We start from the raw sequence: 26,844 nt of genomic DNA, 5'->3' as shown, positions 1-26,844 counted from the left end.
ATGGCGTGTACGTGGTCCTGTGGGTGACAAATTATGCCTATGTTATGGATCAAAAAGACCAGTCTTATGATAAGCATGCAGTACTTCTAAAAAAAGTCATAGCCTTTGGCTGGAATCTTCTGGGAATGTGAACACCAGTAAATACTTTCCTTTTTTTTAGGATAGAAGATGTTTTTAAAGTCCAAAGAAAATATGAATTAACTTCCTTCTGCATCACTTGGACTTTCAAACTTCTGTCAGACTTCTTGTTGTCATCTTACAAAATGACTGTGTGTCCTACGTTTGGAAATATTTTCTTATTGTAATTTAAAATCATGTTATTTGGAGAGCTTTATTTTTCAAAAACTTCTTTTCCCCAGAAAAAGGTTAATATCTATGGAAGGGGGACCAACCTTAGGCAGGGGTCAGCCTTTGCTAGGTTTCCAAAGATGGAAAACTTGGTATGTTCTCTAAATTGAAGTGTAAATGTCTTAGAACTTCAGCAGAGACACAGGGAGGCTCTTGGGTTATATCTCCGATGTTGTCCTTAGAGAAGGCAAATTGAAGTTACAGGTAAGCTTAAATCGTTTTCCTATGTCAGAGGTCAAGCTTAACTGTTTTGTATGTTTGCTGCAGTTCTCCTGAAATGGGAATAATGAGCTTTCATTGCTTCAATCAAAATCATTGCTTTATCTAGAAGTAGAAAAAAGAAAAGGCTAAATATTGTATTAAATGCTTGACATTAATGAGTAAAAATAAATACATCATCTGTCTGTTTTGTGTTGGTTTTTTTTTCTAGCGTGTTCAGAGTTTTCCCAGAGGTCCTGTGAAGAATGTCTAAAAAATGTTTTGGTAAGATTTTTAACATCCTTTTTGACTGAGAATTTGGTGGTGTGTTGTTTTTTTTCATTTAATATGAAGTCAGATTGTTGCAGTTGGTTTGGCTGTTTGGTGGGGGTTTTGTTTTTAATGGTGAATCTAGTCAAACAACCCTTAATAAGAGGAAGCCTCTGTTTTATTTAAATGGTCGAGTCAACTGATGTGCTGCTTCCCCTCTGTCACACTCAATGCCAGTGTGCTTTCACTTTGCCAGGGTTGCTCTGTGATTTGGTCGCTCAGGGTATTTCTCTGCTTTGTCTGGAGAGGATGGACAGAGTAGAATGCGGGCTTCCAGTCTCAGCGTGTGCTCAGTGCTTTCATAGTCCAGCTGAGAGAGTTGATATTGCTGCTGTGCTTGTTTTGCAAGCAGTTAAGTTTGCATCTTATACAAGGGCTAGATAAACTGAATCTTACCTGGGTAAAATGGCTTGCATTTCTTGTATGCTGGATAGAACTGGGAAATTAATGTAAATAAACTAGAAATGCCTTTCTCTGGAGATGCCCTAAGCATTTAACTGAGGCAGACTGGATCGATGCTTTGTAGATGTTCAGATAAGTTTGCCTCTCCTCTGACTACATCAGACTGTAACTGCTGAAGACTGCCAGGCTAGATCTCCATTCTGGCAGCAAAGTGTTTAGATTTCTAGTGAGATTGCAATAAGGCAACAAAAGAACCACAGTAGAATTTGTTTCTCTGTCCTTTGCTCAAAACTGTTTAGCTCCACGGTAAGAGTTGTGATAAGTATGCAAAAGGTGTCTGTGCCTGCAGAGTAGAAGAAACTCCTTGATTTAAAGTGAGAGTTTGTCTTGAATTCTAACTTCAGATGTCACAGAAAATAGATATTTCAGGAGTCTTTAAGTGACATAAGTTACTGCAAAACCTTTTCAGTAGGGGAAATTGAGAAAGAGCTAAACTTACCTGTTTTATGCTTGTTTTTTGCATCTTTTGGCTTTTTTAATGGAAAAATATTAATTGCCTGATATTGATGTGGTTATTGTGTGCAGACCTGTGTATTTGTTGTCATAAGCATGGCATTGTGTAAAGAGCTCTTCATCTTCAAAAGTATGAAGTAGGAAATGGAAAATATAGGTCACTTAATCTTTAATGTTCAGCACTACCACTGGTGTGACTGTCACTTCAAGTAAGCTCTGCTGCTGCTGTAGATACATGAATACAACTTTTATTCACCAGAAAGCTATGTGTTCACCTTGTGAGAGAAATAAATCCTTTAGCTGTGCTTGTGTACTGAAGACACTAACAGAGTTATAGATACATTATTTTCAAAATCTGTCAAACCAATGACAGTGTCCAGGCCTGTTTTGGTGACAGAATGATGGATGATTCAGGGCAACTGCTTCAATAGCATCAGTGTTAACCTTGAAGAAAGCAGTTTAGACTTGATGCAGACAATTCGCGCATACATTAAAAAAAGAAAAGAAAGGCTGCAGAACAAAGCCATTAGCATTTGTGTGAGCAATACAAAAGCAAGGTATTGCTGAAATTAATTGCTTCAGTAGAAAAAAAATATCAGGTTTTCATATTGGTGATAATATAGATAGCAGCACATAAAAATCAAGATTAAACATTTGGTGAATAGATAAACAATTCCAAACAAACCCTAAAATGTAGTAATTTAATTCAGTTAAATAGAATTATAATTCCAAATGCTCAGATTTTATCATAATTATAATTGGGTACATCTTTTGGGTTGATCTTTAGAGTTGATGAATACCTATTTTCTTGTGTTTTTTATCAGTAAGTTCTGAGTGGTAATTTTATAGATATGCTGTTGCATTTAATCTTATTCCTTAAAAGTGGTACGTTAAATACACATAAGGGTTTTGATTAGAGCTGTTCAATCTTGAAACTCATATTTATTTATTTCATAGAATATCTACTGCTATGACTAGTAGATTACCAGGTGTATTAAATTTGGAGAAATTTATCTGTTAACAGATAATGTGTAAATATCTATTGATTAACATCTTGAGAGTTTTGTTTTCATGTTTCTAACTCCATATGACAGTGTGTAAGACAAAATATGTAACGCAAGCACTAGTTAAAGATAGGACTGCATTTTAAAATCTGTGTGCATGTGTAGAGCCTCAGTGTTCTGGAGAATTTTCCAAAGTCTCATTTTTAACTTCTGAGTAGTCTACCAATACACTTTTCCCCTCAGCTATTTATTTTTGTCATTCTCATTTTTGTCCTAATAACAAATGTATGGAATCTAAATTCTTGTGGAAAATGGATGTTAGGCAAGCTAGGCCTTAAAAAAAAAAAAAGGAACTAACAACAGTTATAGGAAATTATATGATCAATAAATATAGCCAATTTTTTTTGAAGGAAAGGTGGAGATAATAGTACCTTGCATACATCTATTTGATTATAGAGGAAGAAGCATTCATTTTGTGTTCATAGTAACTATCTTATCTCTTCTAATACTAAGAATATGTTCTTAAAATGAGTGTGTACTGAAGTAATGATGTTGCACTTAATTATCCATGTGAGACTCTACTAAAATGAAGTCAGTGATATCTGTCAGAGGGTGAATGTGGTTCCTAGCGTACTCTCCAAAGGATATATGATTTACCCCTAAATAAAATAAAATCTTTTCTGTCTTTACTTTTAGGTTGTGTAGTTGAGGATCAAAGTTAAGCAAATGTTTCACCCTCAGTTGTTTAGGCTTTTTTCTGACTTGATTTTGACAGCTCAATTTTTAGCATTGGGAATGAGTCAATTGAAATATTTTTCTCTTACTTTAGCCTCTGCACCAGGCACTAGCTGTATCAGGTATTGCCTTTTGGGCTACATGTTTTTAAGTTACATGCAGTAGTCTCCATCAGAGTGATATAGCTGGCCATTCTGTGCTCCTAGTTGTGACCAACAGTATAGAGTCATTCAGGTTAGAAGAGACCTCATGAGTCCTCTAGTCCAGCCTCCCACTCAAAACAGAGTCAATGTTACATTCAGACAAAGCTCAGCAATGACTCTTAATCTGCCCTCTATTATTCATTATTTTTGAACTGTTAATTCTTATTAAGTAATTAATCCAACAAAAATAAGCATGTTCTCATCTAACATCCTTGATTAAAATTAAAACTTAGGAGGGCAGTTTTTTTTGCAAAGTTTTATACACATTCGTAATTATTTTTGTTGATGTGTCTTTATGGGTATGTTTGACTTGTACAGCCTACCAACTACAAAATATGAATACATTTTTCTTGTCTTCACTATTTTTCAAGAGAGCAGAATCTATTGCGAACGGTTTCCTTTGTATTTAACGTTTTCTAACCCTTTAGAGCAAGATAACAGAGTTTGTGCAATTGAGGATGTATGACAGAGATGTTCTTGATAGTACTGTTAGATAAAGCATGGTACATGGATGAGCTCTTTGTATAATGAATCCTAAAAAAACCCTGTTCTGTCAAGGATTCCTTTTACTGTCATCTAAAACTTCTTCACTGGTTGAGTTGTGTGGTAAAGGAATTTTGAATGAGTATTTATTTTAACAGTTGAAAAACAGAACTTAAGCTTGATGCTTAGTGGTGGCATAAAAAGCAGAAATGTTGTGCTCGTATTGTAGCTATAATACATGTAAGAAATTTTAAATTTAAAAAATATCCAGATATGTAACTGTGCACAATTAAGGTACCCAGTGTACTTTGCAACACGGATTGGATAAGGCTGTATCTTTTTTACCTTGCAGCAAAACCTGAAGAATTGTAAGAGTTCTTTATTGTTTTCTTTCTGTTGATAGTCAAATATAGGGGTGAAGTAAGATTATAAGTGTATTTGTATTCCTTAAAGATACCAGGTGTTTTTAAAATTCTGAACAGTTGGCTGTCTGGTTTTGTATTACTTGTTAATTTCAGTAATTCTAAACACAAAGCCATTTTATCCTCAAGTATACATAGTACCTCAATATGTTCCCAAATTTTTCAGGGTAATGTAAATATTTATTATCTATAAGTACAAAATGTACTTATTCACAATTCAGTTTAGGCTTAGAAATTGTACCAGGACTTCTGTAGGTTTTATACTACAAAACACTTTCCATATATCCATACAGTATTTTACTGGCTTGAGGATTCTGTCTGTGGAGAGGAGCAATAAATCGTAAACTGTTTTTGAAGATCAATAATTTGTTTGTTTGTTTTTTCTTTTGCACAGTGCCTTTGGTGTTACACCAACAACACTTGTATTGATTACCCTGTAAGAAGCATTCTTCCATCTTCATTATGTTCCTTGTCAAATGCTCGATGGGGAGTTTGCTGGAGTAGGTACTAACTTTACTTTTGCTTTAGAGAACTATTTATGAGTGATTAAAGTAAGACTACAGCTTACTGGAGCTGTTTCCTGATAATTTATTTGGAGAGGTGGGGGGAGGAGGCAGTGGTTATGATTTGGAGCCATGATCTCTAATCTTCTGGACTTACAGTCATTGTTAAGGGTTCTTTGTGAACAGCCAGTATAGTTATGCGGATCCAATGGCTTTAAAACACTTAGTATGTAGGGAGGTTCTGTTGATGGTAATGTCTATACTGGGAACCAGTGATGTTGGAATGTGCTGAGTATTTTATGTATGCAGTCAGGATTCACCTGTTTCTTAAACCATACTTCTGAGGTACAAAGAAATAAGGTCATTCACTGTTGACAAAAGGTGACCATTCTTACCTTTTTTAAAATTTCTTAAAATGTTGGATGATATGCCTGGATCCACAATTTTTGTAGTATATTCCAGTGGCAGCAGTGAACCAATACCATGGAAATGGAGTGTCCTGGTTTCAGCTGGGATAGAGTTAACTGTCTTCCTAGTAGCTGGTACAGTGCTATGTTTTGAGTTCAGTATGCAAAGAATGTTGATAACACTGATGTTTTCAGTTGTTGCTAAGTAGTGTTTAGTCTAAAGTCAAGGATTTTTCAGCTTCTGATGCCCAGCCAGCGAGAAGGCTGGAGGGGCACAAGAAGTTGGCACAGGACACAGCCATGGCACCTGACCCAAACTGGCCAACAGGGTATTCCATGCCATGGGACATCCCATCTAGTATAGGAACTGGGAAGTGGGGGCAGGGAATCGCAGCTTGGAGACTAGCTGGGTGTCGATCGGTGGGTGGTGAGCAATTGCCCTGTGCATTGTTTGTACATTCCAATGCTTTCATTATTGCTGTTTTCATTTTATTGGTATTATCATTATTAGTTTCTTCTTTTCTGTTCTATTAAACCGTTCTTATCTCAACCCACGGGTTGTGCTTCTTTTCCCAATTTTCTCCCCCATCCAACTGGGTGGGAGGGAGTGAGTGAGCGGCTGCATGGTGCTTAGTTGCTGGCTGGGGTTAAACCACGACATGGAGCCACCCCAAAATTCCTGAAAACTGTTTTTGCTTAAACAACCAAAAAACCTATGTGATCTGTGGGTGCTGAAGGCAATGCAGTTAAGGTTAAAAAGGAAGCTGCAGAGTGCCACTGTAGGTTGTAGTGCTGCGTATTTTAATTGTTCTTAATTTCCTTTTGCTTTGCATGTTGTGTTACGAAATACAGTACAGTGCATGTGGTGCCATTGGGGTGAAATCTTTGGAGCTATTTTTGCAATACTGTGTATACAGATCTAAATTCAGACTAGACTGTAACAGAGAACAAATAGGACATTGGGAAGCTTGCCTTATGAACTAAGACTACAGCTTCAGTCCAGCAAAGCAAAGGCTTGCTGCTTTCTGTGTATTTGCTCATGAGCACCAGGAAGCCAAAGGGCAAAAACAAGTGGGAGTGAACTATCAGGGACTATGTTAACTGTGAATTAGAAGAAAGTTACCACACTTAGAGCAGTGACATTATGCAGTAGTGTAAATTAGAGTAGCAGAGGCAGAAGATCGCTATTAAAATGGAGTGTGCAGGTTTCTGAATGCTACCACTTTATAGAATCCCTGCAAACAGGGAGTAGATTTGGACAGTACAGGAGAACTTTATGTTCTTTGTTCTTAGCAGAAGGGCTCTGTAGTTTGTTTTGTGAGAGAAAGCATTTATGCTTAGACTTCTGGAATTTTTAGAGCTACGAAAGCTATCATTTCACTGATAAGGCACACTTTTAAGGAAATTGAGCTTTCAATATTCTAGTAAATGCTGTTACTATGAAATGTTTAGCAAACTTTTTTCTGGCAGTGTGGTGGGTTGACTCTTGCCAATAGCTAAGTACCTACACAGCTGCTCCCTCCTTCCCTCCCCTGGCCCCAGTGGGATGGGGGAAGAAAATAGAAAGAACAAAAGCAAGAAAACTCATGGATTGAGATAAAGACAGTTTAATAGGTGGAGGAAAATGGGGGAGAGGAAAAAAAAAAGCAAAGGAAACTTGCTTACTACTTCCCACAGGCAGACTGATGCCCAGCCAGTCCCCAAACAATAGTCACCCTGGAAGCCGGATACCCCCTCCATTTCTTTTTCCTTTACCCCAGGTTTTATTGCTGATCACAGCATTACATGGTGTGGATCACCCTTTGGCCAGTTTGGGTAAGCTGTTCTGGCAGTGTCCCCTCCTAACCTCTCCAATCTCTTGCCTATCTCCACCCCTACTCACTGGGGGGAACAGAGTGGAGGTGGGAAAAAGGCAAAATCTTGATGTTCTTCAAGCCTGTTCAGCAACAGCCAAAATGTTGGTGTGTTAGCAGTGCTGTTTTAGCCAGAAAGCTGAAACATGGCACCATACCAGCTGCTAAAAGTTAACTCTTGGCCACACCCAGTACAGAAAAGCATGTCCTTTTGCAAAGCAGTGATTACTGGTATCTACTGATACTAAGGGTGTTCTTGACAGTTTGCTCCTGCTATAGAAATGGCTTCTAACTCGGGTGCTATTTGTGTTTCTAGATTGAATGTAGCTTCAACACAGAATGAAAACTTTGTAATGGAGCACATTCTCAGCAAAAAAGTCAAAATGGGAAAAGAAGAAAAAACCCAACCCCAGAACAACAAAAACCCCCAAACCCAGACATGTATTTCCTTAACAGACTTTTTACAAATTACACACAGCAGCATGCCATGGGGTTATATAGTCTTATTGAGACTGTCCCCTTCAGACACAACAGGAAAATTAATTACCCTGTGAGCATGGTGGTGGTGTTTTTTCTTTTTGCAAATAAAATGAAGAGTGTTGGCTCAGTCTTGTGAAAATGAAGGTGAATATTGCAGCTCTCAAAGTCAAAAACAAATGACTGGCTTCCAGTTACAATTTTATATGGAAAAAGACATGTTGACAAATTATTAACCAGCAGTGAAGAAAAGAATGGTATAGAAGCAACATAATACAAAGTAGCTTAATTGTATTGTTTTTCATGAATAATAAGCAAATGAAATAGATAGTGGAGACAGGAATGCAGACTGAAAACTGACAGTCTTTTTCTGCACTTTGTTAATGGGTTCAAAATATTTTTTTCTGCAATTAAATAGTATACTTTTAAAAATTAAATGGAGATTAAAACCATTTTTGTTTTTACTTCACTGAATGAAGTATATTTAATTGCTTGTAGCTTGTAGGAAAGTAACAATGAGAAATGTGGTGTGGTGAAACGTGTTACTTTCAGAATTCACAAGTTCAGAGTTTACTTGTGTATTGTAACTAGAAACTGTGTATTAATCTGTATTATAAACTGTACCCAGTGAATTATAACACAGAAGCAAAAATATTTGCTGTGGTCTAATCTTTGGCAAGATCTGTGAAGGGTATGCCTTGACTAGGCATGAGTTGGTGAGATATGTAGAGAAGTAACAGACTCTTTGGCTTGTGCATGTAATCAGAGAGGACAGACCCTCTGAAATTTGCTTGCTAAATTTGACTGTCATATCACTAGTACCCTGAAGCAGTAAAAAGTGCATGTGCAGCTACTCTGTATTACTACAGCAGCATGAAGCTGCTGAATCTGACAGTTCAGAGGGATTTATGTGGGAGAAGGGAGAAGAGACAGCTTCCCTGCTCCTTCCCCCCATCATGCTTTAAAATAGTGTGGGGTGGGAAGAGGTGTTTAGTTTTTCTGTGTTACAACTTCCCTGAATGATTTAATTTTGTCCTTTGTTAGGTCCTTTAAGTCACTCATCAAAGTTATGTCTGTAGCTTTGCTTATATCATCCCTGTTTGCTTTCTTCCTGGGCCTCACTCTTTTCTAGGACATCAGATTTCTGATTCTTTTTTATGAATGCAGTCCTATCCTGGTTTAGACTAGCTACAGTTGTTACAGTGTATGCTGTTAAAATAATACACACACACACACACTCCCCCCCATTTGTTAATCGCTCTTTGGACATAGAAGATGACTCAGGAAGTTTTATGGAGAGTTTTATATTGGCTCCTTCAAATCCTCTGACACTGTCATCTTACTTCATTTTGCTTGTTCTCCAGCTGCTGCATGTAATGTGTGTACACTGCTGCTGCATCACTTTTTTTGGTTCACGCTGTACATTGGCTAAGGTCATGATTGGGAAGACAGAACTGTGGAATCACGCCGGTAGATATATCATATAAAATATTACAGGATGACTTGTAAGAGTTTGGTATGTGTAAAGAGCAATTTTACTTAATGTCTGTTCAGTGTAGATTATGCATAGTAGCAAAATTCTAATGCAATATGCTGAGTTTTAACTGGGGTAGTTGCACAGAATTGTGTGTTTGTTTTTTTGTTTTTTTGGTTTTTTTTTTGCATACAGAGATGAAAAAATACTTGGGAAGGAGGGGAAGAATTATCAGAAAGACAAATGTTAATGCTGGAGTCTAACAAGTTTAATATATTCATATTTTTCAGTAAACTTTGAGGCTTTAATTATTGCCATAGCTGTAGTAGCTGGACTCATTCTGGTGTCCATAGCAGTCTGTTGCTGTTACTGCTGTTACTGCAGAAGGCGTTCCAGGAGGTAAATACATATATTTGTTTTCTTTACTAACTTCGGGTGCTGGTCTTCCATACCTACCTACAATTTTTACTCTCCAATATACTAAGGATCTTTTCATTTGGAAGCAATTTTGGTCACTTTGCTATATTTGTTTGAGAGACAACAGAAAGAGGTGTTTAGTGTCAGGCAGTATGGCTCTAGAAATGATGCTGAAATGACATTGAAGTGATGTTATTAGTGGTAGGATCACAGATATGTTAAGTAAGCTATTACTTTACATTTCTACATTTTATACTTCCTTATTAAGGCTGGACATGAAATATTTCAATGCCAAATAAATACTTGCTTCTTGTGATGACAGAATAATTTCTATCAAGGCAAGCTCATGGTACAGCAAAAAGGGACCAGGTGGGTAACAAGTAACTGAGCAACAATGTCCTACAGCGCTTGGTATCCATGCTTCAGAATTTGCTTTAGAATGTGTCAGCAGACAGTCAGTATCTAAGTGATTAGCTGTCTTCAAGCCAATTCAACAAAATATTCTGAGTGTAAGATGATACTTTTTTGCTCGAAGATACCAAGAGGGAAACAGTTGATGGGTAGCTAAAATAGTGCTGCCGTGTGAAGTGATAAATGCTTATTCCCTAATGAAACACCTGGAATGCCTTGTTTATTGGGACAGCACAATATGCTTCCTCCTATCACTGAAGTTTTAGAGCTCAGGTTTCTGGGCAGTGTAGTTTTAGATCTGTTCCTTTTTTCCTTCAGTACTTCTCACATGAACAAAATGTGGACCTTATTTCTTGATTTGAAATAACTTCTATACTATTTCAAGTACCTGTAATTCATTGCTCTTGTTTGAGGGTTGGTTTTTTTAAAGAATTTACGCAGCTGTACGGTGTTTAGTGCTGACCTTCAAGCCAGAGAAATATGGTACATCTATGCCTTTAAAGAAGGGAGAAAATAATTGTCATTCCCTTCTCTTTTCCCTGAGGAAGATGCATGCACCTGTTCTGCTGGTAGATTGGTCTACGAAATCTGTCCTAGTGCAAAAATTGATAACTCTTTAGCCCTGTGCTGATAAGCCCTGAAGATGTATAGAACTGTTTTAGATTTTATGTAAGATCTGCCAGTGTCCTCTGCAGAAGAACCATGTAGGCCCCTGTGGCTGACATGCCAACAAATAAAGCTTGATTCCTGTGAAGAGAAAGATTTGTGCCAGACTTCAGTTTTAGTAGCTAAGTCGTCAATCAGTACTGTAACATCTAATTCTAAAAATAGAGGGTTAGTTGAGAGTCATCTTATGCCAGGACTCCAAAAGTGTCAAGCTTAATCTTCTGACACTTAGAGGATTTAAAGGTCTTGTCAGAGTGGGGTCCAGATTATTTCAGGAAGATTCAGTATGTATTATTACAGTGAAGCCTGATATATTACTGGCTTTAAACCCAGTGATTCTCAGCAGGAATTCTTTTGCTCTCTGCTTCCTCAGTTTTGGGGATTCCTTTTCCACAAAAACTTTTTTTAATGGATTGGAAGAAGGAAATTTATAGAAATGTAGTATTAGATCTGTTTTACTGACTACTTAAATGTATTGTCAGGAGTTTTTAAGCTGTGGGGTTTCAATGTTTAAGAAGCCAGCACTTATCTTTTCCTTGAACACAGAGAATACTTAGGTGCATTAATCCCCACATCAGTAACATAGCTGGCTGCCTCCCCCAGGAATCCTAGCACCATTGGTGCATTGTTTCAGTTCATTGTTTTTATCCTGTGTTTGGACTTTAAGAGTCTGGTTCCATGTACTTGAGATACAACTATTCATGAAACTATATTAAATAGACTCTCTTGAACTTTGTCAGTTTAACAACCACTTCTTTTATTTGAATAATTTCAGACTTCCTGAATTTTGAAGAAAAAATCAATTCCTTCAAAGTGTCTGGAAATCAGAAGATATTTAATGCTTTTTTTAAATTATAGGGAAGAAATATATTTTCTGAATTCTATACCAGCATTTTATTTGTTTGATGGTTTTATATTTTGCGACACCAATGTGAAGTGAGACTATTGCATAAGATGCTGGAGTCTCCAGTAAAGTAGTTTTACAGAAGGGTACCCAAGAATGGGAGCTTCTGGTCTTCCTGGGCATGCTAATGTGGGGAATTGATTAGTTTTACAAAAGGATCTAACCTTGTTTTCCAGTAAAGGTGACCTGTTGCATCTGTTTTGTGCTGCTAAACTCCCTCAAGATTTTTCTAATTCGTTATGTGGAAACAAAAAAGGAGGAACTAGAAAATTTGTATGTGAAAACATTACATGGATACTAAATTACTGGGTTGTATTTAAATTACTAAGATGTTCAAGAGATGTATGGACTGATTAAGCAGATGGAAAAATTGAGTTCAGATTTCCAGTTCTGGTGTCTGATTTTTGTATGTTAAAACATTTGACATGCTATAATTAACCACTGGATGTCACTCTTGCTTAACTTGTACGTTGGTTGCTGCAGATGCGTGCTACTACAACTGTTCATGTCTCTATTAGCAGGTGTATTGTAAATAATTCGTATCAAACATCTTCAGATAGTGCATTCAGTTTTGAAAAATGATTAGCACCTGGGAAAGCATGGCAGGTGCCTGTTTACTAATCCTGAATAATTGTCATTAATTCTGTCAGAAAAAAACCCAGACAAATAAATATTGGTAGGCATTTGCTTCAGAGTTCTACAGTTCTTACATGGTCTATCTAATGGTTAAGTGAAGCTGAGCTTTCTCCAAGGCAGGTCACAAAGCTTAAGTGCCTGCATTCAGTAGAGCATATCTGCACATGCACAGCTCGGATGCACTGTGTAGGCTCAGCATTTCCCAGAGTCGCGCAGCTGATGCACTCAGGTAAATCCTTGCTTATTCCAGAGCAGGGAAGGCAGCTGTCAAGACAGTTTGTGCAGACTGCTTTCCTGGGGGAAGTCTGGGATTGGATAGTGGTGGTTGTTGGAAAGGTAAATTGTTCTGGCATCAAAGGCTTATGAACCATCAGCCTTCCAGGGGGCAACAATGGACTTAACTTTACACTTACTCTAAAATGGGGTGTGGCACATGGGGAAAATGGCAAGTATTCGTTCTGCTTCTGGAACAGTCTGCAACCTGTTCCTAAGAGGCTTTAAATTGCCCTGTGGAGTCTGAAAGGCACATTACTACAGTGAGTGAAGCATTTGGGCATTATAAAATGTGAAAGGGTAATTCTACAAACTTGTCAATTATGCTTATTCAGCAATGAAACGTTACATGGCTGTGAAGAAGTATCTCAGGTCAGGCTATAAATCCTTTTTGAAAATAAGTCAAATGACTAAACGGTGATTGCCTAGCAGTGAAACTGCTTTTTCCTCCTCTTATGCTTTCCTTCCCTGCTTATTTTTCTAGTAGACCAGATGAAGAAGAAGAACGGCTAGCTAGAAAGAGAGAGGAACGAAGACTACAGTCTCTTCAGAGGTAAGTCTTGACAGCTTGATATATAGCTATACAGTTCCTGGTGATATAGGAGTATTCTGACCTTCTAAGGAATAAATGGTGTACTAAACAAGGAGGCATTGTGGAGTTAAGCATGACGATGTCAGGTTTTTACGAAATGGGGCTTATTGTGAGATTTGTGAACCTGATTAGGGGCCTGTATTTCCGTAAGTGAACAGAGAGCAAACAGGTTGATGCTCTCTGTGGCAGGTACCACGAGTGCTCTGTGCCAGCCAAGAGCAAACAGGAGGGATGTCTGAAGTCTTGCCTAGTCTCTCCTGGACTGATGCCTGTCTGTGGCATGAGTTAATGCCTAAGCAAGGCTGGGGTTCAGAGGCAAAAACCACTTTTTGGATTAATTTGGTAATCATGTTTTTTTGGTTTTGTTTGTGGGGGTTTTTTTGTTTTTTTGTTTGGTTGTTTGTTTGTTTTTTTTTCTTTTAAATCTGGCTGGGAAAAGTAGAGAAGTTGATAGTGAGATACCTATTAGAAATTTTGCTCAGGAAATGGAAAACTTTGGCTCAAATCTTAGACTTAATTCTACGTTTCCATCCTTTATGCTAAATCTGTAGCACAGTGTAGAAAGTAGTGCAAGAGTCAGCAGTGATACAGTGCTTCTTGGTGAGAACAGCATTCCTTCAGATCTAGGTTTTTGTAGCTTAGTGCTCCAGTGAGTCTTTGTGGTTTATAGATTATTCTTTAGGTAAACAGTTTTTATAGGTAGGGCCATGATACTCAGTACAAGCCTGATATACGTTTTGAATCATACTTCCTTTCATGGTCTTTATTTTGTAGATTCACAGTGGATTAGCTTTAGTAAAGACAAGAGGAGAGTCCTAACCAAATTAATGCTAGGCTTGGAGCTGTCAGGTGTGGGTTTGAATCCCCATAGACTGACAAGGAAATTGATCTTGAGTTTGCCACTTCCTGGTTATGTTCTAGAAATACTTGTCTGCCAAGTAACAGGTGGGTACCTTCCCTGCTTTGCTGATACCTGCTGTTTTCTCTTGAACTCAGATTGATTGTTAATATGAGCAGGGACTGCGGGGAGCAAGGCATACTTCCAGATGAGACCCTTTGCAGAGCTTTTGCGTGAAGGCTCTAAGTTTCTCTATTACAAATGTGCATAAGACATAAAACATGCTTAGTTTGCTCAAACGTGTTACGTTTCTGGCTGGGCACAAAAGTGGGAGCCAATAAGGTTCTCATACAGATGTACCTACACTCGTGTGTCTGACTGCCCGGAGCTGGGAGAATTGCTCATCTTAACTCCATGCAAATCTGTTTTCTGGTTCTGAACTGCCAGATTACATGAGCAAATACAGCAACTGTTTGCCCTGAATCCAACAATAGTTATGGCTCTGAAGTAGGCATTGTGATGTTAGGAAGCAGAATAGATTCTGTTTTAATGGGTTAAATTGATGTGTCCTTTAGCCTTGTACAAAATTCCTAAACTTGTTGGCAATAGAAGGATTAGATAGGATACAATGGGGACATTTAACAAAGATTTTCTTCAGAGCTTGATTTGGTGCAAAGCTTGAATGATTAGTTCTGGTTTTGTGATTTTTGATTTTTTTGAGCTAATACATACTGGCATTTTATCTATTTCAGTTTTCCACTAGGTGTATAATACAGTTTAGTAGCTTTTAAACTCACCAAATTTAAACTTACCACATTGTCTTTGTTCTGCACAAACTTTAATTTTAACAGCACAGACTTACTGTTGCAGTAATGTGTATTCTGCATTTGTACATGTTTAGGAAAGCACAAGCTTAAAAGTAACTTTCTGCAGAGAGAAGATGAGAATTAGATGTCTCCTAGTGTAGCTGAGCTAAAATTACTGTTTTGAAAATGTATACTTTTATATGTAATGGTGTCACTAATTTAATCCTTTAGATTGTGTGTAAAAGCATTCTACTGATGTAACTGAGCTGCTGATGCAAAGAATATTCTTACTTTTCTTTCATGCCCAAGGCACAACATTCCTTAGCTCTATGCTATGCCAGATTTGTTTTGCAGAAAGCTATTCACATTTCTGTGGGGTTTTGGGGGTTGTTTTATTCTGTTGGGTGAGTTCAGTGAACAGTCTCAGCAAGTATCCATAAGATTGCTGGGATCCACAGAATGCAAGGACAGCATGAATCCAGGGATGGGGAAAAAAGTAAAGAAAGCATTTATCTGGGGACAGTAGAAAGCAGTACTTCCCCTTTCACCATTGCAACATAGTGTCAAACTTTATCCAAGAAGAGAATGGATGCAAGTATGTTTTCATAAACATTTAATTTGTGAGCTGAAAGTGTCATACTTGAATGTGTGCAGAAGGGTAAGAAGTAGGTGGCCAGTTTAGGAAGTATGCTCATGCATAGTCATACCACACAGTTTCTCAGAGAAGTGCTATTGAAGACTTGCAATGGATCAGAGAAAAGGGAAATTTTCTACCTTTTAATCCATGTCTAACTAGTCACTGCACAGTAGGCAGAGTGCTAGTGTGAAGGTGATGATTTTCTTGTAATGCTTTTGTTGCCCTCTAAAGAGAAGGGAACCTGTGAGGAATATCAACGTTTTGTTGTATGCCAAAACCATGTGACTTGTGGTGAAATGTACATCCTTGATATTATGCTATGTTCTTCAGTTAAATCAACACTTACTATGTTTATTATAAAGCAAAGGCTCATGACCAGGTGCATAGGGGATGATTGTGTACCATAACCTTTCCACTGTGATTTGTGTATCAGCTTTAAATTCTTGGTACAGTTAATATGTAAGAAGTCTGATAATTCTGGAGTGTAGGGTTTGCTGTGCACACAGAGCAAGTGGTATTGCACCAGGAGATTAGCAATGCATAGCTAAGACCAACTCCATTCCTGAATTAAGCCTAGGAACAAGGATTGCTGGGAGCAGACTGCTCTGCCAGAATGATTGTTGCAGCCTTACAGCAGCAGCCCTCTTTCCTAGCTTGTCTCAGGAGTGTGTCTGTGAAACTGTTCTAATTGCAGGCGAGAGCTTAGCAGCAGCCCTGGGGTATTTCTGTGTTCTGAACATGCATACCCATTGTGTGTGGCTGGGGGGTCATGGGAAAACACGAGGAGTAGGCAGCTTCCAGCAACCAGAACACCTCACCCTACCCACAGCTTGCTTCCTGTAAGTCCTCAGGTGGATGAATTGGTAGTAGCAGGCTGTAGAACAGATTAACAGTATCAACAAGCCATTTCTGACCAGCAGACTACAGAGGAAAACACTGCACTGTACTGTGTGGTCTTTCCTTACTACAACCTGTGAAGTTTTCACATAGTTTTGAAAACACCTGGATAGATATTCGGATAAATAGTATGGGTGGAAAATAGGTGCAGCATTGACCTTGTGTTGGTCTGTTTGCTTTTCCTGTCATCTTATGTTTTTTCTGTGGGATGCAGCTACTTCATATACAGCTGTTCAGATCAGTTGGCAGTGGATGTAGAACAGGACTAGTCTGAGCTTCATTTCATGATTTCATTAGTGAATGGTAAACACAAAGTAAGGAGGCCCAAGTTGCATAGTGTGTGTTTTTTTTTTTTTTTTTTTTTTTTTCCTGCAAGCTTCAAGATAACTGCAGCACCTACTATTTTCTGGCTTTTCAAGTACACAGTAAAAGTCTCTTTTAAACTTAAAAATTTGTTTGTGTTAAAGTTCAGTTTATTACAGATACTTAGGAAGTGTGTTTTTGGAATACCTAGATGGCTGTTAGCATGAAGAGTAAGGGCAATGACATTGGCCCTCTGCTTGACTTCTTGAGGACAAAACTAGCTGTTGTTTCACTGAGAAAGTTGAAAATTACTTGTGATATGTAGAGTTTGCAATTACAGTGAGGGGCAGGAGGGGAAGAAAACCTGTAGTTCGGTTTTTGACTAATACTGAAGAAAAACAGGTATTGTGTAGCTTTTAGTCCTTTATTTGACTTCATGTCATCTCTAACATGAAAAACAATTTTTAAACATAGCATCAAGTAGTTAGTCTTTTTCTGTACACTCATTTAATTATTTACAGCTGCAAATACATGGTACATTTATGTTAAATGTATTAATCTATAAACCTTGATTTACATATTGAAGTTTATAAACCAATGAAAAGCAATGAGATACTGTATGAGAGAAACTGCCAAGTATAATTTGGTAGTGTACTGGTAAGGGAGAACAAGGAGGGGGGGCAGGGAAAGAAAGGATTGCAGTTCATTTGTGAAGAACCAAGTATGGAAAATTATGATGTGAATTGTTAGTATTAGGAAAAATAGTTTCTCAGCTTACAGCAGTGGGGACAACTTGCATGAAGAGCCAAGAATTTAGCATACAGAAAATGGGGTATTAGCAGTAGTATTAAGAAACAGAACCAACTCAGACTGTAAAGTGACTTCAGTTGATCATAATGTTAAGATGTGAACGGTGCAGTAAGCCACCTCTGGGTGGCTGATTCAGTGACTGCCTATTCAGATTTGCCTCTGATTCTTCTCAGTTGATGTATACGTAAGCCTTATTTACTGTATGAGTATTTAGTCATGGGTGATATGGTATAGTCATGGCTGCCTGTCAAAGTTTGAATGTTTCACGAATATTAATGGTTTTACCCTTTGAACTTAAACAGTGTAAAGATTTTAGATATTTGGTGGTTTGTTTTGAATAGCCTAGGGACATATCCTAAAGTGTTTCTGAGGTTTAAAGCCTACACAGCCTGATTTTTTTTTTTTTTTTTTTTTTTTTTTTTTTTTGCCCCCCCCCTGCCTTACCCTCCTTATGCAAATACTTAGTGCTTTCTGTGTTCAGGGCAGATTCAGACTGACTGCTGAAGTACTGAGATTTCAGTTGAAACTGGAGCAGTGAGACTCCATTATTTCAGACAGGGTATGCAAAACAGTGAAGAACATGCCATTAGTACCACCAGTAAAAAAAAACCTGTTTTGAGGTCAGGTGATATCACATGGAAACTATACAGAAATAATGTCTGGCTTTATACAGAAGGCTGCTTTAAGCAGAATCTCTATTCTCTTCCTGAGATCCCTTGCCTTGTATCATGTCTTCCTCTTACGCAACACAGAAAGCAGGAATCCTCTGAACAGTTTACCCTCAGCAAGTAAACTTGACTTATCTTCTTCCTATTCTCTTCAACCTCTCAGTCCTGACTTTCTTCCTCTACATGAATTTCATTTCATCACCCTGATTACCCTGTTCCTTCTCCTCCTGCAGTTCGGCCAGGCTGCTTTGGCCCTATGCTGCGGGGGCTTAATAGTGGAAGGGGAGATAGGTATCTCGGGGAAATAGTAGTGGAAGGTTTTGAGTCAGACTGTCTTGTTTGGTTTTCTCATCATGCTTTATCTGCATGCTTTTCCAGAAGTGCAGTTGCAGGGAAAGGCTGGTTGAGCCCTTCAGCTCAGTGGGAAGCAGGATAATTGCTTCTGAGGACACACAGGATCTGATTAGCAGTAGGAATTATTTGGAGGTGGAATATGCATATAGGGTAGATGGGATCTTTGGTGAATTAAGCTGTCAGTGCTTAACAGCTTTCTGCTGAATATGTGCAAATTAGAATCAGGCGAAAGTCACAACTTGTCTAACTGGGTTAAATTTTGATAGGGGCAACAAACTGTATTTTTTTGTTAGAGGAACATTGTTTTGCCAAATTCTATGTCCTTTCATCAAAATACATAGATCCTGGATCATCCTAGTGAAACAGTTGTGTAGGAGCTTTTTTGTTTGTTCTTAAACTAAGCAAAATAGATGCTGCCTTTGAAATACAGGAAAATTATCTGAGGAATGATGGAACAATTTCCATTTAAACTTCTTTTTTTTTTTTCCCCCTTCACCTTTGCAAAGGGGAGAGGAGGAAGGGGAAGAAGAAATTGACTCATCAGACAGTTGGTTTATGTCAGTAATTAAAGTTTGGCAATATTAGATACAGTCTTGAAAACTGTTGTATGATTAGACAATATATATTAACTAGAGGCATCCAATTTTTATATAACACAATATTTTTGTTTATGCTCTGCATGGATGCCATGCTGGATTTTAGAAACTAGCAGTTTTCACTTGCTGTACTGTTTAAACAGTAATACACCTTTTATATTTTTATAATTATTATATTGAATTAGGATTCTGAAGCATGCTGTATTCACAGCTAAATTTTATTATTATGCTCCCTGCTGGAAAGCATTAGGGAATCTTCCAATATTGCACCTTGCTTCTTATGTATAGGCAAATACCTTAGTGTGTGTACATATATGTGGATGCATTACTTCTATATAGAAAAAACAGTATTTTCTTTATGCTTGCAAATATATCTTACTTTGACATTATTGATTAGTGAGAAGTTATAGGAAATCTTATAGATGCGTAAAGTGTATATCGAAAGATAAGATCTGTAACTGATAAATGTGGGGTTTTTTGATATTTGTAATTGCATACTACTTTAAAAAATGTCTCTTTCAGATGTAACTATCATATTCTGCTTATGGCTCAAAACAGTCTGAATGTTCTTCTCATGCCTTTATTTGTTGCAGGAAACATGAAAGAAAACTGAAGCATGATGAAATACGTAAGAAGTATGGTATGTGGTAATCTTGTTTTGATACTCAGTATCTAAATTGATTCCTTTTTCCTAATTATTATTAAAATTCACAGCAGAAACAAGCTGCTTTATGAGCAGCAGAAGTAATCAAGCCCAGTTTCCTACTGATGCATGTCTTCTGTCACCTGAACACCTGATCTCATCACTAGTATGCTCCTGTTATCTTCCAGCACTGACTTTCCACTTGACAAGAGAAAATGTACTGGCTGGGGTGTTTGCTTGGGGTGGGCATTTAAATACATTTATTAAAATAAGCCATTCTTTTTGTCTCTTCCTAAGTAAGAGTACTGATTTTGGAGTTTTTCTGTTTGTTCTTGAATGTGCTAAACGAATCTAGTTGAAATTGGCTAGTAGACTCATGGTTATTGAAGAGGATAGACTGACTAGCAGATAGCAAACTTTTAAAATGAAGCTTAAAAAAGAAGGATGGAGGATGCAGCCTAATGCAGGGATTAAAATTGTTGGTTTTTTCCTTTGTTTTTAAGTGGAGCTGTGGTCCAGTAAGAAAATACTGCAAGACTGTAGGACCTGCTGTGTTGTATAGGAAGCTTTTGTTATCTAGGCTTGTCAGTGCTTGCACTTTACATTTGATTTGTTCATAGGGTTAATAGTACTGTGTATTCAGAGACAGATATGCTAAAACTATACTGCACTTTTTATTATGCAAATTGCACTAATGTCAGAGGAGGTTGATTCTAGGGGTCTGAACAGTCACTCAAAACTGTTAATTTTCATCCTCTTGTTAAACTGATTGGCAGAGTCTGGGAATGCTTTCATGAATCTGTAGCCTGCCCTTTGGCTGATGCAGGAGTGATACAGACAATCTCTATAGGGAATTCTGTGCTTGGAAAACATTTGCAAAAGTATGCTTCTTTGCTGGAATGGAGCAAAAATTCACTGTGAAGCTTGAGCTGCAGGAGGAAGAATGTTGTAGAAATCAGAAGTAATTTTTGTTTAACAATCAGCCATGAGCTTCAGTCCTGTGGTATTTTATAGGATAACTGACTCTGCATCCCAAGTTTCAAGAGGTTTGTTTGAGTGGTTGACAACAATAGTTCAGATTTAAAAAAAAAAACCAACAAACAAAATCCAAACAACAACATAAAACAACACACGCTTTTTGTGTTTGTTTCTCCTTAGAAGAGACCTTAGAGTCAGTCTCACAAGTTTGAATCATAGGGATGGATAGATGTGGTGAAGAACTTAAGACAATGGCTGTGCATTCAAAATAACATGCAGCACTCTACAGATCATATATAGCTTTGCATCTCCTCAGCAGTGCAAGTAAAAGGAGTGAACAAGGTCCTGAATTCAGTATAGCAGTTAATGGATCAAAGCACTGCATTAGGGTTAAGTGATGTTTCAAAAGGCTGTGTTCAGTCATATTTTGCTTGTGAAACTAGTTCACTTGTCTCCTAGATGGTCCTATATTTTGGTGAAGACAATTCTCTCTCTTCAGTGCTTAACTTTCAGACCTTTGCAGGATGCTTTGTTGGATCTTGTTGAGTTTCCTGAGGAATATAACTATATAATTCTGTAACTCTGGAAAGCATACCAAATTAAACAAATCTTGCTTATAGCTATACTATGCACACAGTTGTATGAGGGCAAGTGCCATTTTGCCTCCACTTGAAGCATGTTAGTCTATGAATGACTTAATTAGAAACAAGTTCATACATTCATTGTGTTAATGGAAGGCATACCCTCTTATAAGGAGTCAGGCATATTCATTTCCTCATGCATTTTTTTGCAGTGCAGTTTACCTGCAAAAGATTGTAATTCAACTATAAAACTTAAATTTCAGTAGCAAGCTTCTATGTAACGTTTATTTATTGACAGGCTTGCTTTATTGCATATACAAAGATGAATTAATATTATCGGATATATTGATCTGAGGCCTGGATTCTCATAATTCGTTTTTTTCCTAAAGAAAAATCTCTTAACTGAATAGTTGGCACATCCTGAAAGGATGTATGTAATAGAAGAAAAATGAAAGACAAAATATGTATAAATTCTGAAATCCCTAAATATTATTGCTGATGTATATAGTTTATATTCTGACAACATGTAGACAAATAATTGTCTTGCTATAACCTTGGGTCTTCTGTCTTTATTTTTCACTGTCTAGTAAATACATATGCTAGCATATTAAACATAATCTAATAAAAATTGCTGCAAATAATTATGGAGACACTAGATTATTTTACGCACTGCAGAGAGGATTCTCAGTTAAGTATGCATGGATGAGTGGCAGAATGACAATGACTTTGTTAATCTGACTCTGTAGATTAAAATGATCATGCTTGAAATTTCAGTATTTGGTTGGCTTTAAGGGAATGCCTCTTCCCATTTCATCCACTAGCTTTCCTTATCCCATTTAAATGGTAATTACACATTTATAATGCATTGCAGGTGTCACTCTAGCCATGGTCCTTTGGGAGCATTGGAAGCAATAGAGAGCTTTAGCAACCAGGAATACATGCTTTGAAGTGTTTTTGTTGCACAGTTTGATAGTATTTTTCATTTGCTCACGTATGAATGCAATGTGATTACACAAATTATATGTTGACTGCTAGAAAATTTTAAAGTAGAATTCAGAGTACTTTGCAGCTTGTGTAGTATACAAAGGAACTACAATTTAATTGCTGCTGCATTTGCTGCTATTGTGTGTTCAGTATAGCGTTAGTGAGAAGCTGCTTTATTTCAGGATTTTGCCTGGTATTAGTGGAAGGATTCTTTCTCTTCATTTTTACAAAATTATTGCCTTTCATGATTTTGGGCTTCCACACCACTTGCTTCAGTTCTGCAAAGGTTTTGATCAGCTAATTTAATGATATGTATTCCTATCTCCTTTATTTTATGTGAGATGTTGATTTTTATATTCAGTAGTTTATCCCAGTAAATGTTCCTTCTGTTCTAGATAGGTACTTTGTCTCGACATTCTTTAGTGTTCTGAATGCAAAGCAGGGAAACCTTGTATTGCTATACACTGTTAAGAATAGAGTTGTTAATCTGGGGGTTAAAAATAAAGAGGAAAAGTGTAATAAGGGGTGAAGACATGCAGCAAAGTAGTTGGTGGTTTTTTCTTTTTTCAGCGTATACAGTCTCTTGTAAGTATTTCCCTTGCTAATTCTATTTTTGGGCAGTGCTGATGTGATGAGAGTCAGATCTCAATGACTGAGAAGCTGTATAATTAGCATAGTATGTAACATAAATGAACATGCTGGAAAGAGGTATTAATTTCTTACAATTGCTTTGTTATTTCCTATGTATTAGGAGGCCTCATTTCGTACAATCTAATGAAGGATACTTGACTACTATACCTTTCAAATTTTTGAGTGTTTCTTGAATACTGCTAAGCAGGTCAAATATTAACCTCAAAATGAAGGTAAATAGAAGCAAGATGTTAGAAGTTCTTGTAAGTGTCCTGTGTTCAGTATTCAAGCTCAGCAATAACATGTAATGGACTTAATTGCAAACAAGTCTCCTGAAGCTACGAACATCTAGCTTCTCTGAACCTGTAAGTGTAAATTAAAATTGGGTAGTCACTCATGTCAAATGGGAAATGGTTGAGAGAGACAACTCATGTCTGGTTCAAGGCAGCACATGAGCTTTAGTTGAACCAGACATGCTATTCAATTCGCATAAGCTTGCAATTCCTCTGAGTGTCATGGCTAAGAGCAGCTGTGGCAGCTGACAGGAGTTTTTTGTCATGCTCTTTTTTTTTGTATGTGTCTCTAGATTGGTTTTGTCCACTTACTTGAGCCTGATACAACTGCTTCAGTAAGAACTGGTGCAAGTGATGAGCTGCCATCTCCCTCCTCTCACTTAATGTAATCTTATGACATGCTTAGAATGCTGAGGATAAAAGAAATTTAAACACTGAATGCAGATTTGAGAGCGAGACTGAGAGCAAGGTCTATCAGATGTTGTAACCTCTGTGGTTATCCTCATTTGGAAGGAGGGCTTGCCATTTCTCTTGGAGTACCTTCTTGCCTGGGAGATGAATTTCTGAAGTCATGACCAATAATACTCACACTGGGTTGACCCATAGTTCTTAAAGCCTGTTTAGTTCCAGTGTTGTACAAATAAGATAGATCAGAGAACTTAAACATACGAATGCCTGATTAGTGGTGGTTATATCTGTTCATACGTAAACATAATTCAGTAAAATTAAAGCAAGTACTACTGGGAATGGCATTTGCAGTGATGAGTAAAAATGACACATTCACTTCAAATATGAGGACTAGTTATCTGAAATGGCTTTTAGTTGAGCATTTTGGGGCATGGGCAGATAAAAGTATATTTGTTCCTCAGAAAGGTATAGGAAAAGTTTTATCAGGAGTCTTAGACCATGCTCAGATTAATTTGAATTTGGCACTTCTGGATGTAGAACACTGTTTCTATTGGATTTCAGCTGTTCAAGCTGCAAGAGAACAGTGTCTAGTGTTTTACTGTGCTACTTTCAGACCTCTGAAGGGTCAAGTATGTATCTTGAATGAAATATAAGAAAGACATAATAAGCACTTGCCAGACTACCTAGAGAGAAGTATGCAACCTCAGTTAATTTTATTGGGGAATCTAGTATGACCTCTTGCCACTTTGTGGAAAATTTTTGAAGTTTGGTGCCTTGATTTCCAAGTGGAACTTAATGAGTGCAGGGAGTTTATGCAATGCCAATTGTAATAAAATTATGTTAATTTCTAGTACTGTTGCTAATTTTCTGTAAATGTTGCGTAGAGATGTGTTTTGGATTTGGAAGGGGTGAAATACAGAAGTACTGCCGAAATTTTTAATAATTGGACTACTTGGTTGTCTTTCAGGTAACTAAATATATTAGGATCCGTAGATCCTAGCTGCCAAAGTATTAACATGTCTGGAGGAAGGAGGGGGTGGTGGTCTGGAAATAAAGTAAATGTTTCTTCTCTGTATTTGGGTTGGGGTTATATTAATGCAGGAATGTTACCTGAAGGCACTCAAGGTTAAATGGTAGGGCAAGGATAAGAGATTTTTTTTATTGTGTGTTAGCTTACTTGTAAGCTAGAGTAGACTTAATGGACCCTACAACTCTTTGTTTAAATGCATGAAAGGTAAGATTAAAATTTAAATAACTGCTTTCTGAAAGTTTATAAACATTTCAAGATCTCAAAATATTGTAGATCACTCTTGACAATGCTGTCATGTAATCATATTCTTCTTGCACAAATACTTAAAAGATTATTTTTTAAAGCAATTACAGAAAGGTAAGACACAAGGTGCTATACCAGGTAAATAGACCATATTTTATGTTACCTGGCTGAAGCTTTATAACTGTGACTGACTTACACCTTCTTTGGTGAGTAAGGGTCATTACATATGAGGGCTGGTTTTGATTTTTAACTTCACAAACTGACTGCTTGTAATCTTGTAAATTTGAGTAGTTACAGAATTTTTCATACTTATTCCTTAATATTTGCTGTTCCCTATCAGGTAGGTAGTTGCAGTTACTGATACAATAATCAGCACTAAGCAGTTGTGCTTCTTGATTGTCATCTTAAAATAACCTGGCAGTTCAAAAGAAGTACAATGACTGCAACAAGATAGACAAAAGTATAGTCTTCCTTCAGTGCTATTAGTTTTTGGCTTTCAGATAGAACAGTGAACATTCAGTATCTGTGCAGTTGCGTGTGGAAAAGAGGTATGGTATGAAAAGGTCTGAGGGGAGTTCTTACAAGATTTGGCAGTGACTAGCATAATCTTTCTCTTCCACTATCGGGTATCTGAACATTAACGAATTGGTGGTGTTTGGCTTAACTGTGTTCTGTTTCCATGCCTTAAACAAAGGAGCTAGAGAAAAGTCCAGACTTGCGAAACATCAGTATAAAAATCTTGGGTAAAACAGATAGCAGTAGTGTTTCTGTTCTTCCACAACAAAAGGTCAACCTTTGGACTCTTATGAGACTCCTTTATTTTCAGTATGCACTTCTGCCTAGCCCAAATCTGGTGTGTGGTTTAAAGTCTCTTTGAAATAATTGCTGTGTGGAACAGCAGTTGCTGAACTAACCCTTAACAGAAGATGGTAATGCATATCCAGACACTCAGCATAATTGGATGGCCTTGCAATGCCTTCTGTGACAGTATTCTGGTAAAGTCATTAAGAATCTTCATGATGGAAACGTACTGGAACCTGGATTCAGTGACGCTCTTGGTCTGGTCCCTGGAGGTTTTAGTGCATGTAGAAGTGATCTTCATTTGTTCTTAGAGATTATTGTCCTGTTGCAGAAATGCTGTAAGTGGCTGAATGTGACAGATGGCTGTGTATAATCGAAGTAGAACTAAGTCAAAGTAGCAGCACTTTACATCTTAAAAGGATGATGATCTTATAATAACTTGAATTTATAAACTGGCGAGTCTGAATCTGTTCTTTCTGAGCTATCTCTATGCTTAGATTTTTGTAGACTTGACTCTCTCAAAAATGCATTTTTGTAGAGTATACCTCATGAATCAAATGTTTTTTATAAGAATTTTTCACAGAGAAATGTTCTTTCCCTGCTAAATGATGAAATAGCTATTCATGATTATAGTCTGAGAAATAAGAGTGCTTAACACTTTCAATTTATTATTCTTGAGTGTTTGGGTAATAGAGCAACTATTACAAGAATTGCCTTTTGGTTTTGTTAAATGGAGTACCTATTACAGTGAGGTCAGTAACTCAAGGTTTTTATGTAATACTGGTAAGAAAATTATAAACGCAGTCCTGTTTTGTTTTACAGGTCTTCTCCAGGATTGTGATAATCCATACAGCAGATTTGAGAATGAATAAAGCTGAGCACCTTCCACTAGAGCTATAACTCCAGAACACAGGAAGATACTTTGTTTTCATTTGCCCTTTGGGTTCTTTTTTCCCCAAAGTGTTCCCCCACCCCCCAGTTGTAAAACTAGGAGTGGATAAAGACTTCATGAAATACCTGTTTCTGTCTTCTACCTATATAGAACTAATTTTTTTATAAATACTTTTGATTGTTGAAATGTTTGCTGATTTTT

The 26,844-nt window shown here is 37.3% G+C and overlaps 1 protein-coding gene across 1 annotated transcript; it reads left to right on the top strand.

The window, feature by feature from the left end:
• LOC104828711 (pituitary tumor-transforming gene 1 protein-interacting protein-like) lies at positions 1-26,844 on the top strand. Its single transcript, XM_010562594.1, has 7 exons — positions 1-7; positions 779-831; positions 5,033-5,138; positions 9,643-9,751; positions 13,144-13,212; positions 19,754-19,800; positions 26,574-26,844. Exons 1-7 carry the CDS (start codon positions 1-3, stop codon positions 26,621-26,623), a joined length of 441 nt encoding a protein of 146 aa, XP_010560896.1. The 3' UTR covers positions 26,624-26,844.

The sequence above is a fragment of the Haliaeetus leucocephalus genome, unplaced genomic scaffold (assembly GCF_000737465.1).
Source record: "Haliaeetus leucocephalus isolate CR32 unplaced genomic scaffold, Haliaeetus_leucocephalus-4.0 Scaffold0, whole genome shotgun sequence".
Taxonomy (NCBI): domain Eukaryota; kingdom Metazoa; phylum Chordata; class Aves; order Accipitriformes; family Accipitridae; genus Haliaeetus; species Haliaeetus leucocephalus.
The sequence above is the reverse complement of the archived record's forward strand: the minus strand, read 5'-3'. Positions and strand labels throughout refer to the sequence as shown.